The following is a 17,934-nucleotide window of genomic DNA, read 5'->3' as shown; positions in this document are numbered from 1 at the left end:
AGAAACAACCAACCATTACAACAATGGACATCTCGAATAGCTGTGCGCGAAAAAAAAATAACAAAAGGACGAGGTGAAAAGAAACAGACCGTGCAACGTAAAAGCAATTGATCATATCCATTTTGGATAACTTTGTTTCCCACCCTGCCAAAAACGCCGATTGATGAAAGCCGGGTATATCCAGCACCGTGATGCAACATGTACTGAGAAGTGGAAAAAGACAAGGCAAAAAAGAAATCAGGGGGGAAACAACGTAGGCTTCATAGGCCCATGACCTGCATGAGAGCAAGGTATGGCTCGAGCCATCGCCCCCTCCGGTGAATATGGGCAAATGGGGAGGGGGTTCATCGGATGGGGATAGAAAAGAAACAGAAACAGAACTAGAACCTGCTTTTTAATGACCCGGAAAGACCACATAGGAAATCATTATCTGGCCCCGATACCAAACATGCCTACCCCGTAGCTACCACTGCTAGACATTGGGGTTGACACCTTCGCGACATGGTCCTAATTGGGGTGGTTAGGATGGGCGGTGGACCACACTTGAATTTAGGTCCATACCTTCTTGCGTTTCTTCTTTCCAGCTCCCTCGCCGTTCGAATAGAATCCGGGGTCCTCTTCATCATCCACGAAGCCTTCGCCATAGCCAGCGAAACTGTTGTCATCATAATGCCTCTTACGACCTCTGCTGGGCCTCGGCCGTTCTGCCTCTTGTAGTTGTGGATGTGGAGATGCGGCATGGGATTGCATAAAGGGACGACCGCTTGGAGTTGGAGCTGCCTTCTTGCTGTGTTCGTTAGAAGCAGGCTGCTTGACTGGCTTTTCATGACCGAGGATATCCTCCCAGAAATCGTTGTTGGGGATCTGACCAGGCTCCATTTGCATAGCCCGTAGTTGAAGACCTTGTAACGCGCTGTCCATGTCTGAACTCTTGATCTGCTTGCCAAACACCTTCTGGTTTTGCCATTCTTCCTCGGGCCAAAGAGTCATATGCCTGAGACTACCAGGCGCGCCAGGTTCCTGCTTGAGGGGTTTGTTCCGACCAGCGAGTCCCAATCCCTTCAGTTTGCCCTCGTAGGACTTTCGTAGACGATTGATTTTTTCTCCAGTGACGGGGTCCAGTCGTGCTACCGAGTGCGCAATGGGTCCTAACCCATATAGGGAGACGAGATCCACTGACGGATCGGGGCCAGTCACGATGGGAGCTGTCAAGGTGGAAAAAGCAGTGTTAACAACTTCAGTTCCCAAAAATTGCAAGGATTAGTGAATCACGCAGATGCCCACGGCGGACACCACGCTCCATTGGGGAAATCTTACAGCTCTTGCAAAGATGGAAAGCAGATGTCAGCTCCTTCTGAAGAGAATCTAACCCGAGGTTACTGATATCTAATCCGCGAGCAGGCTCTGTATCAACCTCCATAGCGTCAGGATCCGAGTTTTGCTGGCCTCGCCCAGTTGTGTTTGTATTGTTTGGCAAAGACTGCCGTTCGTGGTTGGTGTGGTTGTGTTCTGATGAATTCTCTGTCACGTCGTGTGTGTTCATATTGAAAGATTTTCTCCCGTCCTTGTCATCCCCCGTCGCGTTCAAAGGATAGCCGTTAACACTGCTGGCAGGTGTAGGAAATGAGTTTGTTGAGCTCATTGGTTGTTGTTGAGAGGCTTGAGTGGACATCGGCGCAGAGGATGGAGGGGAGGATTCGTTCGGAGGGTGGACCGTCGCCTGATTCGGTGATGTATGCGTAGATGTGAAATTGGCGGCATCGTTCTGATCGCTAACCGACATCAACGGAGGAGATGTCGGAGTCTGAGGGATGTGGTCCGAGGAAATGGGCAGCCGATGGTTCTCTTTCAGAGACCCCGTGGCGGGCGAAGAAGGCGAAGGAGGTCTTGCTTGAAAAGATGCTGGATGAGTGCGATCAGACATGAGAGCCCGGTAGACAGTTCAGCATGCAAGAAGGTATGAACCAGAGCGGCTCTGGATCCAAATCGCAAACTTCGATTCCTGTGTTTGGAGAGGGGGTCCCGGTCGACGATCGACGGTCGCTCAAGCAGACGAGCAGGTCCTTGGACAGTCGACCTAGATCATTTGCATTCCAGGGGACCAAGATGAGTCCCGACGGGCAGTAGAGATTGGGTGGCTGATGGGTGGCTGTGGTGAAGGAGGGTGATGATGGAGACGATCCTGTAGTCAAAGGAGGATGACGGATTGGTCTTCACGTGATCGGGCCTTGGCACCAAGTCTTTCTTGGACGATCTGTTCGGTCTATAGACGATTGATGTCTTGCGTTGATGAGGTTTCTGGGTTGAGTGAATGCGACAATAGGGTCGAATCAGTGCTTAGACTACACTCAGACATTTTCAGTTACTCGGATATTTTGACGTCTTCCAACGCTGTAGTCCTAGTAACCAGCCCTTACTCCACACGCTATTAGACACTATAGGGCGTATTGCCACCACCAACAAAGAAACAGTCTGACAGATAATGAATAGACCGAGTTGCTCTCATTTACAGAGTATCATTGGGATGTGAGATTTCATATTCATCCAAACAAAGGAATCCGACAATAGGTAACCTTGACGAAGAAAACAAAAATTACATCTTAAACCGGGGATCCCAAAGAGAGAGAGAAAAGAGTACTCCCAAGGCTCTGACTTCCGCATCATGAACAAACCTCGGGGTGTGCGAACAAAATTACGTGGACGCCGGAGGTCGGGTGGCGAATTGCGGCCTTATCTTCGCCCATTGTTACCACAAAATATCATCAGTCATGAATGAAATAGTGTTTTAAAATGATGATAATAATAATAAAAAAACAATTAAAAGTGGTATCTCTTGCTAACATAAACTATTCGCCAAACAGCTAACTAACCAGCATCTTATGACTGATAGAAAGCATTGTACTCATTCACCAATTGGGCAGATACATCGGGTATATCGTGCTCAAGAGATGCCAAAAGCTCGATTTGCTCTTGCTGGCTGAGGGTTCGTTCGCGCCAGGAAGGCACCGGGAATGGCTCATTGAAATACTGCGAGTATTGATCTCCAATAGATGTCGTCCAGTTCATGGGATCGACAGACGCATCAACGTATGCCAAATGACCCGCGGTTGTAGACGCCAGTGAAAAGTTAGGGTCCCACCCTTGTAACCCGGGAACGACAGAAGGAATTGAGTTATAAGGAGTATTGGGGTCAATGGATATATCGGGGTATAGCGAGGTTGGGCCAACATAAGAATCTGATGTATAATGTTGTGTCGGGGCGGAAGGGGGTGGCATTCCAAGGGCAGCGGAGACGGATGGTATTGGTGGTTGCTTAAATGGCTCAGGAGGCACCGGAGCCATCGCCGGTGGGGTGGGCTCCTGCGAGAAACTAGGATCGGTAGATTGTCCCCGGGAGTAAGTACCACTAGAGGCAGTATCGCCGATTGATAGGTTTCCTCCGCGATGATTATGAGAATAATAGGAAGCAGTCGTACTGCTTGATGGACTTGACATGGCCGGCGGAGTCGTGACCCCTTGCGAAGAAGTTGGAGTAGGATGGTTAGAGGGTGAGTGCACAACAAATGACTCTTCCGTGCTGTAAGCTTTCAAACATGCCGCAACAAGGCGTTTATAGAGAAGCAAAGCGGACTGGACTCCGGGCCATCGTTCGGCGGAGTAGACTATCACTTCAAGTGCCATATCAAGGTGGGTTTGGACTTCATCGATGGTGTGCTCTTTTCGAATCTCAGGGTAGGAGAGAGTCCAGAGGACAGTATTCAAGGCCATGAATAGAGCTTGCACAAAGACCCACGTCAGGTCGACAGACCCAGTGAGCATCTGTTCTCGGTGCATAGAAATGTTGAAAATGGCTGCTTCGTAGCATGTTTTTGCAGCATTGACGCTGGGTTCAGGAATCTGAGGCGATGGTCTGTACATGAGAATGACAATTGTGTTTCGCCTTCCTTGGAACCTGAAGATCAAGTCAGCGATACATCTTGACGTCCAAACACGTTCGAAAACATCAAACATACCACTTCACATTTAATCCACTGCCATCGTCATTCTTTGGACAAGTAGCCATCCAGTGATCGAGTTTGGCTAACATTTGAGAGTACCATGGGTCCTGATCGTCAACTGGAGTCTCTCGTCGGTTCAAATAGAGCGTTCGCCTGCCTTCTAATTGGAGTAATCGCATCTTGAAAAAGTGAACTGCAATGCACTTTGCCAGAACGGGTTTCGCGCCTGGGGTGATGCCCTCGGTGGTGATGTATCGGTCATCCACAAGATCGAAGAACTTGACATTGATGTGATCATGACTGACACTGTAGCTGTTGCAACGACCCAGGCTGTGGGAAAGCCCCAACTCCATGGATGAAACAATCCAAAATAGCCTTCTTCGCATATCGATCTCGAGGGGGTTCAAAGGCTGTCCACAAGGAGATTTTGTCACGGTAACTTCTTCGGTCAATCCCAAGTCTTGACAAAGTTTGGCCGCTGTCCCCACGACCCAGTATGCAGCAGTTCGAGTTGGTGTTAACATCGAATAGGATGCGATAAGCACGAGGCATTGCAGAGCCCTAACATCCATTCGTTTCAGAGTGGGTTCAAGATAGGGTAAGGCCGCCAGATAATAACTATCAGCGAGGCCAGCGTATTCAGTACTGAGTTTCTGCATGCTAATGGCGATAACCATCCGTAACTGGAAATTTTGACAAGGATCCGTGGAGCCATTGAAGACCTCTTCTACCTCTTGCCTGAATGTGGGCTCGTGTAAGGTTGGGAGGAGTGCTTGTGCTATACAACAAATCAGTCACACGGGCCGCAAGAGTCTGAAAGGGCTCCGTACATTTCGCAACAAAGAGATCAATCAACTTGTATGTCAGGTTCCGTGGAGGTAAGTTCGCCTGTGGGATAGAACTGATCATTGGATATATTTTGGAGGTAGGTTTCGAGTCTTCTTGCGCAAAGGCGTCTTTAATCTCTTGGGCGGTAAACTCGGGGACAACATCCTTGATGCTTTTCGAATCTGTATTCTGCTTGGCCATCTCCATGACCAAGCGAGTCATGGCGATGCCACTTGAAGGACCAAGATATCTAGCCTCGTCGTTCTCTTTAAATCGTATGCGCCCGGCGCCCCGCACCATCAACTCTGCATCAGCAGCATGTTGTATCTCTTTCTGGGCCTGGGCGAGCTCTCTCTCGAGCGACCGGGCTTTCTCTCTTAGCGACACGATGTAGGTCCGTGGTATCGTGGAGTCTCGTGTCGAGTCGTAGTATACACACTTGGCATTGCTTCGTTCACAGGGTGCACATCGTGGAATACCAGGATCGCACCTGGACTTTCTCTACGGGGCGGGTCAGTCGACAGGGATATGGAAAGTAAATAGCAGCGGTGCTAGAAATTAACCAAGACAAAAGAGATGGGAATTGCGGGGGGTCTTCATGTATTGCATCATACCTGTCGACACCTTGTGCAGGCGGTTAACGTGTGCGCAATGCGACCGTCGGGTGGCTCCAAGGAATGCAAATCCGGCGACTTCAGCCCTGCGACTGTTGAGTTGTCCGGACTCGCGGACATGGCTGTGGGCCAAAAAAGTAATAGGACCAGAGGTCAAAGGGAAATCAAGAAAGCTCCGATCACATGGGCCTGGGGTGACCAGGCGTTAAACGCGATAGGCAAGGTACATTCGAACGGAGATCAGAATTACGGGCACTGTCGACATGGTCCTGAGGCTCGAGTATGAGACCGGAGATGGCGTTCGGGAGCTTTCCAAGGGGGAGATCCGATCAAAGAGCAATCATTTGAAACCACGGTACTTGTGTACAACAGTACAACCGGGAATGGGGCCACTAAAAGAGGTATGTGAGGTGCCAGTCAGTAAGCAGTGAGAGGGGCAAGCCTCGGTCCAGATCTGGATCGACGCGAGGGCACAGGATCCTGGATACTGGAAGCGACGGGGTTAAGAAAAAGGCCGAGTGTAGGGAAGAAGATAGTGGTACAATGGCAGCTGAAACACCGTAAGTGGGCTGGGAAAGGGACAAGATTAAGCGATGGATGTGAATGCCGGCCTTGAATTCCAAGCAGGACCACGGAGGACCAAGGAGGAGAAGGATATGGAGACAATTAAAGTAAGAGGAGCCCTGGCTCAATCAGAGGGGGCCGAAAGTCGTTGATGCGAATGTCCGTGCGGTTCCACGGAAGATCTGCCCAATTCCTGACGCAAATGAAGTCTTTTTTGCCCCTTGTGCATAGTGGGGGAATTCCTCAACGTCTTTTGGGCGGGTAAGGCTTGGTTTTTTAATATCGCTCGAGCAATGGTAGTCGCTAAATCCTCCCCCCAGCTCATGCAGGTCGCTTTTTCGAAGCTATTCCCTAGGGTCATGTGAGTCGTTTAGTCCTGTGCTCGCGCGAGAGGCCCAGTGGGGTGAGACAGGGGGACGCGTCCGAACTGACTATGTCTCCAGTAAAGAGTGAGCCATGTCGGTCACCGCCACGACTTTCCTGGATAATCCGCTGCTCAAGGTGAGTCGTCCAGTTGCCGCTTGCTCAAGATGTCGAACTGCGAAGATCAAGTGTGACGGCAAGCTCCCCGCCTGTTCGGCGTGCGAGAGGGTCGGCAAAGCTAGCAGCTGTTCCGGGGCCAGTGATGAATTTGCCAAAGGCAAAGAAAGAAGTTATGTGGCGTCTTTGGAAGGTTATTGTGAGAAGCTGGAGAAGAAAATCCACCAGATGCGTGCTCGCTCAACCTCGCTGTCCGCCGAGGGCGATGGCGTCGCGCGGGAAATGTCCATCACCTCGATCTCATCCGAAGGACCATTGGGACCTGCACATAACAAGGAAGTGTCCGACATAGATGATCTCGTTGGTGATTTTGGTTTCTTGTTAGTCACTTTGGAGAGTTTGGTCGAATCAGTACTGACGTTGCTTGAAGGTCGGTCAACGCGACATCGCGTGACTTCCACGGCATTACCTCCAACACCTCCTTTGCGAACCTCCTTCTATCAGTCGCTCTTGTCGATGCTCCTCCGCCTTCCTCTCCTCATTCTTTACCTGCGCGCCATGAAGCGACCCCATTGCTACAACACTACTTCGACAATGTGTTTGTCCAGCTGCCCTTCTTTGTCGAGACCAGCTTTTGGACCTCGGTAGACGCAGTATATCAATCAGGCGGCCGGTTCGCCAAACCTTTTGATCATTGGATGCTGCGCATGGTTCTGGCTATTGCCTCGGCCTCTGTTTCAGGTCAGAATAACGACAAAATGCATCAACGGGCATGGTCTCTCGTATCCGAGGCTTTGACATATGCTGAGGAAGTCCTTCGCCCAGGGTCTATATCGGGAATTCAAGCGATATTGCTGCTCGCTCAATACTCATATGTTGACCCAGCCCGCTTTCGCAGTTGGTATTTAGTCGGTATGGCTGCCAAAGTCGCAGTTGATTTGGGTCTACATCAAGACCCGCCTACTGAGGTTCTGACCAACTATGACCGACTTGATATGCGTCGGCGAGTCTTCCATTGCATCTACTGTCTGGACAGGTTCGTTCCATTTGTATCTACCATTGTCGCCATTGCTAATGTTGTGTTGCAGAGGATTAAGCTCCGCTATACAGAGAACGTTTTCATTCTCCGACGCATCTGTAAATGTTGCATTACCATCATCCAGCGCATCCCCGGGGAGCTCCCTGGAACAAAGCCACATCTTCCTACGCAGTCCAGTTCCTGCTTTGCATATCGTAAAGATCCGACAAATCCTCTCTGTGGGCTACCAAGAAATGCATTACAGTGGGCGTGAGCCATCCCCGCAGCCTCTTGTCTTAGTATGGAGTCTGTGCTGGCGAGCTCGGGAATGGTTTGACCAATGTCCAAAGAACGCTCCTAGCCACTTCTCACTTCTTTATCGCCTCGAACTGCTATACACCATCATCATCCTCCTGTCACCATCCCACAGACACCCAACACTGCACGACTACAGCAAAGCCTTACTCTTTGACCGATGCATGGACTACATCAGCCAGATCCACCAAATCTTAGAGAACCCCAGCGCCCTTCCTTTCATGACATATCTCGACATCCAGCGAGTCCACCAAGTCGGTCGGCTCTTTGTCGATGTCTTATCGGAGAACTATGACCAACTCCTCAGTGCCACTGTGCCTGCACCGCCTCCCGTACCCGCCGGCACACCCGATCCGCCTGTATTGGGTGACGAGGACCTGATCAACTGCCATGCACGCGCCATGCGTTGTCTCGCATATGTTCGTGATATGCTGAAATATTGTGCGAGAAAATGGGATTTGCACGGGCCTCTTCAGCAATTCGAATGTGAATCTGCTTCTCTGGAGAAGACATTGATGGATAGCTCTATGGGCTATATGTCGAATCCGGGAATGTACTCATCGGGGATGCCGCTGGTCGGCGATGAATATTCGGGATACCATCTGGGACTGTGAACTCACAGGGGTCTGTAATTTGGATGGAAAACGAAGTCACTGGTTATGACAAGTATGGATTTAGTGAAATACCCCTTTGCATGCAGTGCATGAATAATATTATTGCGAGCTCACCATCTCGGTAGCACATGTACTCCTGTCGGAAGAAGATGTTTGTCAATGTGTTCGATCTCTCATACGGTAGTCCATAGCCTGCAGGTCTGCATGTAGCATCCCGCAGGTCCTAGCATATGAGGCGACGCTCCCCTTTGTACATGTATGACGAGGTTCATGCTCCCTTGCGACCGACACAAGAGAACAATTGCATTGGATGACGTTTGAGGAGTGCTGGGCAGAGATGAAATACATCTATCTGCACATCTGCAAGGAAAATAGAGTCCGGCTCACAACCCCGGCACCAGATTCGGCATCTGCATCAATCAGCTTGATCGGCTTCAATAAACTCAACCCCCTTTGCTTCAGTTTTCAACCCGCCGAGAATTTCTAGACCTTGCAGGCGTCTTGACATTAGTATATCTATAGTCCACAACTACGAACCCACAGCTATAGTACTTACAAATATGAGCACGCAAAGAGATTCCGAGTAGTACCATTGGCTCAAAGACCCAGAAGCAATTCCACTTTTACTGTACCATCCGGACATGTACGAGAAAGTCCACAGCCCATTTCTCTCAGTAACGATCAAATGTCGATCGATCCAGCGGTGTACTCCGTATCATACGGGGGACTGTATTGTATCAATAATCAATGGCTCTAGGCCATCCACAACAGGTTCCCACCGAGCAGCGCTCATCTCAATTTGTAACCTAACAGTGAAGAAGCCAAAAAAGGTAACTGACTCAAAGACAGACTTTGGCTAGATGTCAATATTCCACGTTCAACTCTAATGACTATCGACATGGTTTAAGACACCATCACTACCTAGTAGACACTCAACTTGCCATCTCCGGGGATACGGAGGTTACAGCAGGTGTGTGGATATGTCCACGTCCAGATGCTTCTAACGAGACCGATTTGGGGCACGATACGAGTCTCTCTCAAACCTTCGTCTCCAAAATGCACGAACCCGTTGTTCTTCGTGGGTATCGTGGAGATAGCCACCCTTCTCATCTGCCAGGGTTCCGTTATCTTTCGACATTAACGCTTGTTGTTTTTAGTCAAATTACTTCTGCGGAGACGTACAGTGGCGTGTATGAATGATACTGTACAGAAAGAAAGAGACCCATTACTGGGTCTCATCTTATTTCTCATGGTCCTCTGGTATTGCGAGCTGGCTCCATTCTTAGGATACAACCGGGACCCGTCCCGCGTTGGAGATGCAAACAAGTCCAGGCCTCTTGAGTTCTGCATACTTGGATTAGCTATGCACATACTGTACGGTATATCCTAGTATAGCCTCCTTTCCAGTCAAGTTTTGGTGGAATGCCTTGCGAAGCTCAAGTTGGTATAAAATAAGTTAAGTTGAGTGGCAAACGGTGGGTTTGATGTCCAAGCGCTGGTGCTGAACCACGAACGGCAAATATATATCCATGCCTAATCCAGTGCAGATGACTGGTTGCTACGTAGCTACCGTACTTGCTAACCTTATGGCACTGCCCATGTATGTGTCACGCAGGGGCTGTCCGCACCCTTGGTGGTACGGAGTGGTTGAGGCTCGACATCCTACAGTACTCCAAAGGATATACCGTAACCGGAACGTCGGTTTCTCAAACTCCCTGTGATCAGCTGCAGCTTTCTGGATTTTATATGGGTACCCCTGCGGAGCAGATGTCTATCACCCATGTGAAAGCTATGAAAATCTCATAACCGTTCAAACGGTTAGTTCCATAGCTTCCAGATTCTTTCAAGGCTGATAGGGATTTTCACTGCTGCCGGGATGTCGGAGGGACAGTTGCTGTACGGACTACTAGTGGACTATTACTTCAAAGAGTAATATCAGGGTTTATCTTGGATCTAGCAGATTCGGGTGTTCCCTGTTGGTCAATTACCGTGGAGTGTTCCTTTTGTGCAAGACGTCGGACACAATTTGTACAACATAAAGAACTTTACTCGGGTGAAATTGTGATTTACAACATGATTATCTCCGCTGCTCTGGAACTGTACTATACAGTATGTATACATGTAAAGTAAATAGGCTGGAATACAGTAGCTGTATGCTGGTGGATATAGTGGGCGGTGTTATTTTATATGGATCCAAATCGATCTCGATTGGGAACCAGATCGGCGTGTCCCCGATTTTCGGAGAGCTATCGAACTTTTGTTTAGGAGCTATCGAGGGACCCGTCCCCTATGAAAGCGCCATACTATTGAGCTTCAGTGCTACACTATAGTATATGGCATGACCTGAATTCGAGAATACCGTGGAAGGCATTGGACAAGTGGACAAGGGGAGTTTCTAGTCCACTTAGTTCATCATCGGCTCTTGAGCAGGAAAGTATCTACGGCAAGATTAGCACGGAAATGGATCGAGCGGAACGCACCCCACTCCGATCGTGGCCTATAATGTGTAAAATGAATAGGATGATCATCACCTTAGCGCTCAGGGATGCCGTCCGCAGAAGAGTCGGGGAATGACCGAAGTCCATCCGGGGATCGACAGCCTCGTGTTGACCGCAATGTCGTACTGTACTGTAAAGAAAATAATGCAGGCTTCGCTCAGTCAACCATGCGGTCCAATTTTTCTAAGCAATTGAAATAATGCTTTGACACAAAATCTCCTTACCACCAGGAAGGGAGAGAATACAGGCCCGTGTAAGCCGTCAATTGGCACCAAATGCCGGTCACCCGGCAACTGGGGGCAAGCATGAGCTATGATGTATGTGGCTCCCGAGTTCTTTGTGGTAAATCGATCGTGGTCAGTAGCCAGCTGGGCGGATCAGTCGGGGTTAGGGATTTTAATAACCATATTTTTGTTCCCGGCTAGTGCAGCATCGAAATCGGATGGGATCTTCCAATGGGATCCAGTTAAAGGGTTGAAAATGGCAAGTGGATAGGACATAACTGGGGCTGGACAGGGGGAAAAAATAGGTCCCTCAAAGTTTATAGCGAGATTGTTGGCTTATGGGCTGGCAAATGCCCACATGGCGGCGTTTAGGTGGGGGCTGATCGGTAAAGCGACGTCTTGATTGGCAAAATACCTCCGCGCTATTAATTCCAGACGTCAAGTCACGAACCCTGAAGGTGTGTTTTGACTGCAGATCATTATTCATTGTTGTCGGGGGCTCCACGTTAATTTCCGTACAAAAATTACACAGCTCCTATACAGCACAGGTCAACGCATGGAAGCGGAGAAAACAGCTTGTGATATCCCCTATTAAAAGTGGGTTTGACATGTCAGGGGCACTGCAATGGCAATTGAGGATGTTAATCACCAAACAACCAGAATGCTGCACTGTAGATGTCCGGTCGAACGTCCAGCAAAACCAATTATTATGGTTAAATTAGGTGACGCCACGGAGATGCTCGGGGCGCATAGCTCGGATAAGCTCGCGCTACGATGGTTCCATCGGAAAAGATCTATGGTAAACAAACCTTGATGTGCCTAAACATTGAGAGTGCAGATCCCAATTTGAACTCCCATCTGTCCATTCGGTCATGGCCGGATTGACCCGGCCGACTCTATTCAAGAAATCCTTGCTGAGATTCGAGGATTCTCTGGAATAGAATGACATAACAGCCTAATTTCAGGAAAATCCTGTTTGTACAGTAGGGCTAGGATGAGTGTTTCTATGGAAGACTACACCAGACGGCACAATTAGGTTCAGATGCAGGTACAGGTACCAGGGCTCAACGCCCCGTATTTGCAAGGGATTTCTGATGGCAGTCCACAAGACCCTGTTCTGGACGCTTCGGTGCCTGTCGTGACGCCTCTTTTTTGGCAGAATGGAGAAGACAGTCCCACTTCTACATCTGTACAATAAGACTGAAATGGTATGTATCTGTATGGCCGAATTAGGGCACGACAACGATGGAGCCGACCCACCAGCTAGGATACCAAGTGCATTTTCCATTAGGAGCTTGACAATAGTAGAATTTTGAACAGGGGTAGGGCGCAAGATCGTACCTGTAGATCTTGGGCTGTGTATAAATACACTCTCTCGCCGTCGAATCTTCTTTCTTCTTTCAAGCCTCTCACTTCCAGTCATTCTTTATACAAACTACAGTCACTCTTTAACTGTTTTATATACCCCTCTTAATTCACAATGAAGGCCTCTTTCATCACTGCCGTCGCCGCCATGGCCGGCGCTGCTTTCGCTGCCCCTACCCCTACCAACGGTCTCGAGTCTCTCCTCGACAACCTCCACATTGGTGACATCTTCGAGGAGCTCCACCTCAGCGAGCTCCCCAAGATCCTGACTGCCGGTGAGCTCGCCAAGGCTGTCAACAAGCCCATGCCCTCCGCCAGCGCTGCTCCCGTTGTCCAGGACGGCCACATCGTCCAGAACCTCGGCCCTGAGCTCGACAACATCCTGACCGTCACCGGTCCTGATGTCAGCACCCTGCTCATTGAGCTCTCCCCCGAGGTCACTACCCTCGTCTCCGGCCTTGGCCTCGCTGGCCTCGGTGTTCCTCTCGGTTCCATCGTCGCTTCCGCCTCCGGTCTCGGTGGCCTCGTCACTGCCCTCGGCAAGCCCGTTGACGGTCTCGTCACCGTTGTTGGTGCTGACGTCGGTGCTCTCCTGATTGAGCTCTCCGCCCCTGTCGCTGCTCTCGTCTCTGGCCTCGGTCTCCCCGGTGTCGGCACTCCTCTCGGTACCGTTGTTGCCACCGTTGGCAAGAACCTCAAGCGTGGTGAGATCGTCAACGACGTTGCTCCCTCCGTCCAGTCCACCCTCATTGTCACCGGTGCCAACGCCAAGCAGCTCCTCATCCAGCTCTCCCCTGAGGTCTCTGCTCTCGTCTCTGGCCTCGGTCTCGGCTCCATTGCCGGCCCCGTTGGCTCCATCATCAAGGAGGCTGCCTCCGTCGGTGACCTCCTCAAGGACGTCTCCGAGCCCGTTAACCAGCTCCTCCACGTTGTCAACGACGATGGCAAGCACCTCCTCATCAAGCTCTCTCCCTCCGTCGCTGCCCTCCTTGCTGGCCTTGGCCTCCCCCAGGTTGGCACCTCCGTTGGCGCTGTCGTCGCCACCGTTGGCCAGAACCTGTAAATTATTCAACAAGTTTGATTTGCTATGATTCGACAAGGTACATGCGTGCTTGTCATCGCCATTCATGATATGTAGCGACGGACAGCGTTGAGGATTTCCTTCATGCATTGATCCGGTGCACATTTGTGAAGGCACTCTTTTGTGCATATATATTCAAGATTTTCATCGCCTTCAACTTAACGTTGCTTCTCTTACTGGTCAATGACATTTATCAGTTTCTAATGTAATTTATTGTCATGAAAAGTTTATAATCTAGATTAACGACTTACTTTTTTCTTCAATTTCTCTATTTTTTTAGAACAACTAACTGTAAACTATTATTTCTCAAAAGCTCTACGTCTACCTCTTTGGACAGCAAGAGAGGGCAGGAGCGCAGTTTTATTCTTGATCAATATGACTTTGCTGCATTAATCTGCACCGGACCAACAGATGTTAGTTCCCGACAAAGACAGTGCCGAAATACTTGAAGGGACCGAGACGTCCTATCGGGCTAGAGTATTAGCCGTTAAGCCGGGGTACTACAATGTACATGTACATGTCCCAGTTAGCAGCGGTAGTCGCATTGCAGTACAGCCATCCTACTTATGGCTCTGAAGTCCTGACCCAGTGGTATATGGCGTAAGGATCTGGAATCAACAGTTAAGTTACTGAACTATCGAGTCCTATAATAATCCTTACGTGTGTGCCAGTCAATGGTACACACCGAAACGTAGTGCAACCACTCAAGACATAGCAATATTGCCTAGGTCTCTGCTCACACGAGAAAGGGCACTCAAAAATTAAAATTATAAAGTAATCATTACAGTCTGGAGTACCATGAAGTGGTGCAAAGCGAGGTAAAATGAAAAATGAAGGTCGCAAATCTCGCCCTGGTAGCAATCCTGTTCCAGAAACATATATATTGACAACCTACTAGGTGCAAATATCGAAAGATTATAAATTATAACAACTAATGAGAAGCATTTGAGCACAGGCAGTATCAGATTACAAATGTATTATCAAAAATATGCACAACAAGTTAACATTGCCTGCATTCAATCTACATACTGTTGAGAGCCTCTGCCTGGCCTGAAGAATACCTAGTCCGGGGTCGGGCCCGGAAGAACGAAGCTCCGCCATTTTGCCACCCTATTTTGGGAAGCTCTATCCGGGGAATGGGAAAGAGGCAGTCAGAAACGCCTGCCTAATTTATACTAGGCTTGTTTACAAACTGCTGCTTTGGACTTTAGCGCCGAGACACACGGGATGGATGCGGAACGCATCCCATTTCAAGGTTGGCATAATGAGACGAACGATGCATTGGTCATGAGAAGTACCCAGGGATACAACTGAAGTTACTGGATACAGAACCTTGGGTATCGAAAGAGCTTATTTGCAAAGATGAGACAAATTGGGATTGGTGCTAAGGCTAGGTCCGGTGTACGGTGGACCTAGGTAGAGATATCTCTTTTGGAAAACGTGTGAGAATTCCCGAAAAGTCACCACTATATCAACATAGAACATTACAGACACGATTGGTCCACAGTAGCTTGGACTCTGTTCGGGGTAGCAGCTGACACTTAGGGTTCAGTGGATCACGAGGTCTCCTACCGCGATTGGAATGACCGAGTTCTCAGATCGGTAATCCTGCAGAACCCGAGAACGAGACGAACGAGCCGATGAATGACGTGCATGTGAGTAGATTTTTCTATTTGTGATCACCGAACCGATCGCTTATCAAGCTCTCCATTTCTCCGGAGTAAATCCGACCATGGGTCGGATGAACCTTGGAGGAATTGGAGGAATCGAAGGCGAAGACACAGTGCAGTCCCAATAATTAGATTGTGTGAAGAGATTTCAAGGCGTCGACCCCTGCAGACTAGCCTTGAACGCAGGTACTAAAGCCACACCAAAATAGCGGCGCAATTAGTAAATGGCAAATATAATTTGCTTATCTCCGGGCTCCATGATAGCCGATCGCAAAGGCGTCAGTGCAACGCAGATTTCCCCCCGTGGAAATTTCCGAAGTCTGGGACCTTCTTCGCGTCATTTCCATACAAATTTTACCTCAAACATAAGACACTTGGTATCGGCGCTATTAGGTTGGCAACGGTTGGCATATTCGAAGCTTAATATGCAGCCTATCAGCAGTTCGTGTTCGGGTCCGCGCGATGCTTTCTCCAACGTCCCCAGTTTTCTATAGTGGTTAAACCAATCGTGATCAATGTATAAGGTTTATCATTCACGTTCTCCGCCACCTCCTGGTGCCTTTTCGCCTATCTCCCAACCTCTCTCTCTTATATTATCCCAAATCTCTTTCTCCTCGCGATATTGGCGTATACTAATATCCCTCACCGCTCCATGTTTCCTATATAACTGTATCTTCGCCTATTGGCGATGTCCACATGTCGAGCGCCGACCCTTCTGGCAAACTCAGCCTTGGGGCTGATCCTTCACAGGCCAGCTCCCACTCCACTAGCTGGATAGCGGAGCATACCATAGTCGCGTGCCTCATCGGAATCGCCTGGTATAACGCATTGGAGTTGATTGTCCTCTGTTTCACCACCTTCAAGCGCTATGGAGGCTGGTACTTCTGGTGTCTGCTCATCGCCTCCTTCAGCATCATCCCATTCGGCCTCGGCTACCTCCTGATAATCTACAACATTTACACCAACCTCTTCCCCGTAGCATTGGAACTGATCGCCTGGGTAGGGATGGTGACCGGCCAATCCCTAGTACTCTGGTCACGACTACACCTCGTCTGCCACAACCAAACCGTCCTCCGCGCCACCCTCGCCATGATCATCACCGACGCCATCATCTTCCACGTCCCAGGCTCAGTCCTCGAACTCGGCAGCCACTCCAACAAATCCTACCTCTTTAACACCGGCTTCAATATCTTCGAGCGCATCCAGTTGGTCGGCTTCTCAATACAAGAGATTATCCTCTCAGTCATCTACTCCTGGGAAGCCGTGCGCCTTCTCAACCTGCGCCCCAGAGGCCACTATCGCGGAACCCTCGTGCAACTCATCATCGTGAACGTTGTCATGATCATCATGGATGCAGCCGTCATTGGAGTCCAGTACTCCGGCTACTTCGACATCCACGTCACTCTCAAGGCAATGGTCTACAGCATCAAGCTGAAGCTGGAATATGCAATCCTAGGCAAATTGGTCGACATCACCGAAATGAGTGGCAGCAATTCCGCCCCGACCGACCTTACCGACTTCGTGGATCTCTCTTTCCACAATACTTCAGCAACGCCGCAGGCCGATAGCGAGAACCAAGCTCGGTCGCCCGATCCCCCTGAATATGGTGTCCATAACCGTGTGCGAGTGTCAAGCAAAGGCTCCTCCCACGATCCGCTACGACGCAGTCTTTCTGCTGCTCCGAGTCCGAGTTCGAGTAATTCCGGCTCATGACGTTCACATGTAATTAACGATTGAGACATGCCCTGTATATAGCACTTACTCCATACATAATCTACTACCACATACAAACCTTTCATGCAATAATTGAAACTCGCACTATGCCATGCCTAGAAAGAGGGGAAACCCCCTCCCCCTCACTTGCTTATCTCGCATCGTCGGATGCCGCCGCGCATGAACCTCAAACGCGCGGTAGAAACACATGCAAGATATCTGAATCCCGAAACCTATATGATTGTACTTCATACCTCCCAAATCCCACTACAAGCCCCGCAACACAGTAAAACAAACACAACCCTCAATCCCAAACGCCAACATGACAAAAACACTCCTCGCCCCTCTGACAACCCCCCAACTCGAAAAAGCCGCCACAAAAGCCCTATCCCTCCAAACAACAGCCCAAACAACCCACCACAAACGCCCCTTCACAGCCCTGCTCCTCGCCCCAGACAACGAAACGGTCCTGGCAACCTCCAATTCCCTCTCGCACGTCCGCCACGCCGAATGCGAACTAGCCCGCAACGCAGCTGATAACTACGACTGGACATACCTGGCACGGTGCACGCTCGTCTCGACTTGGGAGCCGTGCGCGATGTGCGCGGGTGCGATATACTGGGCACATATTGGGCGGGTTGTTTATCTTGCGTCTGAGAGTGCTTTGAGGGGTGTTGTTGGTGCTGGGAACGAGGAGAATCTTACGCTTGATTTGCCTTGTCGGGAGGTTTTTGCGAAGGGGCAGTTTTTGGTCGAGGTTTTGGGTCCATACACGGAGGGTGTGGATGGGGGCTGGGAGGGCAGGGTTGTTAGGGATAGTTTGTTGTATTGGGGGAAAGGGGTTGGGCGAGAGGGAGAGGGAGGTGGAAATGTGTAGAGGGTTTGGCTAGGACTTTTGGGAAGGGTCGGCAATTGAGAGGAGTGTGTCTTGTGAGGTCCTGACGAGCCACAG

At 49.7% G+C, this 17,934-nt stretch overlaps 6 protein-coding genes across 6 annotated transcripts; 4 read left to right on the top strand and 2 right to left on the bottom strand.

Moving 5' to 3' along the window:
• Nucleotides 1-426: 426 nt before the first annotated feature.
• On the bottom strand, nucleotides 427-1,924 carry N7511_005580 (uncharacterized protein; the record flags this gene model as incomplete). Its single annotated transcript, XM_057127957.1, has 3 exons — nucleotides 427-507; nucleotides 562-1,205; nucleotides 1,318-1,924. 3 exons carry the CDS (start codon nucleotides 1,922-1,924, stop codon nucleotides 427-429), a joined length of 1,332 nt encoding a protein of 443 aa, XP_056984474.1.
• Nucleotides 1,925-2,877: 953 nt separating this feature from the next.
• Nucleotides 2,878-5,560, bottom strand: N7511_005579 (uncharacterized protein; the record flags this gene model as incomplete). Its single annotated transcript, XM_057127956.1, has 4 exons — nucleotides 2,878-3,952; nucleotides 4,014-4,776; nucleotides 4,829-5,327; nucleotides 5,441-5,560. 4 exons carry the CDS (start codon nucleotides 5,558-5,560, stop codon nucleotides 2,878-2,880), a joined length of 2,457 nt encoding a protein of 818 aa, XP_056984473.1.
• Nucleotides 5,561-6,460: 900 nt separating this feature from the next.
• Nucleotides 6,461-8,431, top strand: N7511_005578 (Zn(II)2Cys6 transcription factor; the record flags this gene model as incomplete). Its single annotated transcript, XM_057127955.1, has 3 exons — nucleotides 6,461-6,864; nucleotides 6,915-7,520; nucleotides 7,573-8,431. 3 exons carry the CDS (start codon nucleotides 6,461-6,463, stop codon nucleotides 8,429-8,431), a joined length of 1,869 nt encoding a protein of 622 aa, XP_056984472.1.
• A 4,202-nt stretch (nucleotides 8,432-12,633) lies between these two features.
• Nucleotides 12,634-13,581, top strand: N7511_005577 (uncharacterized protein; the record flags this gene model as incomplete). The annotated part of the gene is made up of 1 exon (XM_057127954.1): nucleotides 12,634-13,581. One exon carries the CDS (start codon nucleotides 12,634-12,636, stop codon nucleotides 13,579-13,581), a length of 948 nt encoding a protein of 315 aa, XP_056984471.1.
• Nucleotides 13,582-15,965: 2,384 nt separating this feature from the next.
• N7511_005576 (uncharacterized protein) lies at nucleotides 15,966-16,982 on the top strand (the record flags this gene model as incomplete). Its single annotated transcript, XM_057127953.1, has 1 exon — nucleotides 15,966-16,982. The coding sequence occupies one exon, from the start codon at nucleotides 15,966-15,968 to the stop codon at nucleotides 16,980-16,982; it is 1,017 nt and encodes a 338-aa protein (XP_056984470.1).
• Nucleotides 16,983-17,304: 322 nt separating this feature from the next.
• N7511_005575 (nucleoside deaminase) lies at nucleotides 17,305-17,859 on the top strand (the record flags this gene model as incomplete). Its single annotated transcript, XM_057127952.1, has 1 exon — nucleotides 17,305-17,859. One exon carries the CDS (start codon nucleotides 17,305-17,307, stop codon nucleotides 17,857-17,859), a length of 555 nt encoding a protein of 184 aa, XP_056984469.1.
• Between the last annotated feature and the right edge of the window lie 75 nt (nucleotides 17,860-17,934).

This window comes from Penicillium nucicola (genome assembly GCF_028828085.1).
Source record: "Penicillium nucicola strain IBT 29836 chromosome Unknown utg000005l, whole genome shotgun sequence".
Classification (NCBI taxonomy): Eukaryota; Fungi; Ascomycota; class Eurotiomycetes; order Eurotiales; family Aspergillaceae; genus Penicillium; species Penicillium nucicola.
The sequence above is the reverse complement of the archived record's forward strand: the minus strand, read 5'-3'. Positions and strand labels throughout refer to the sequence as shown.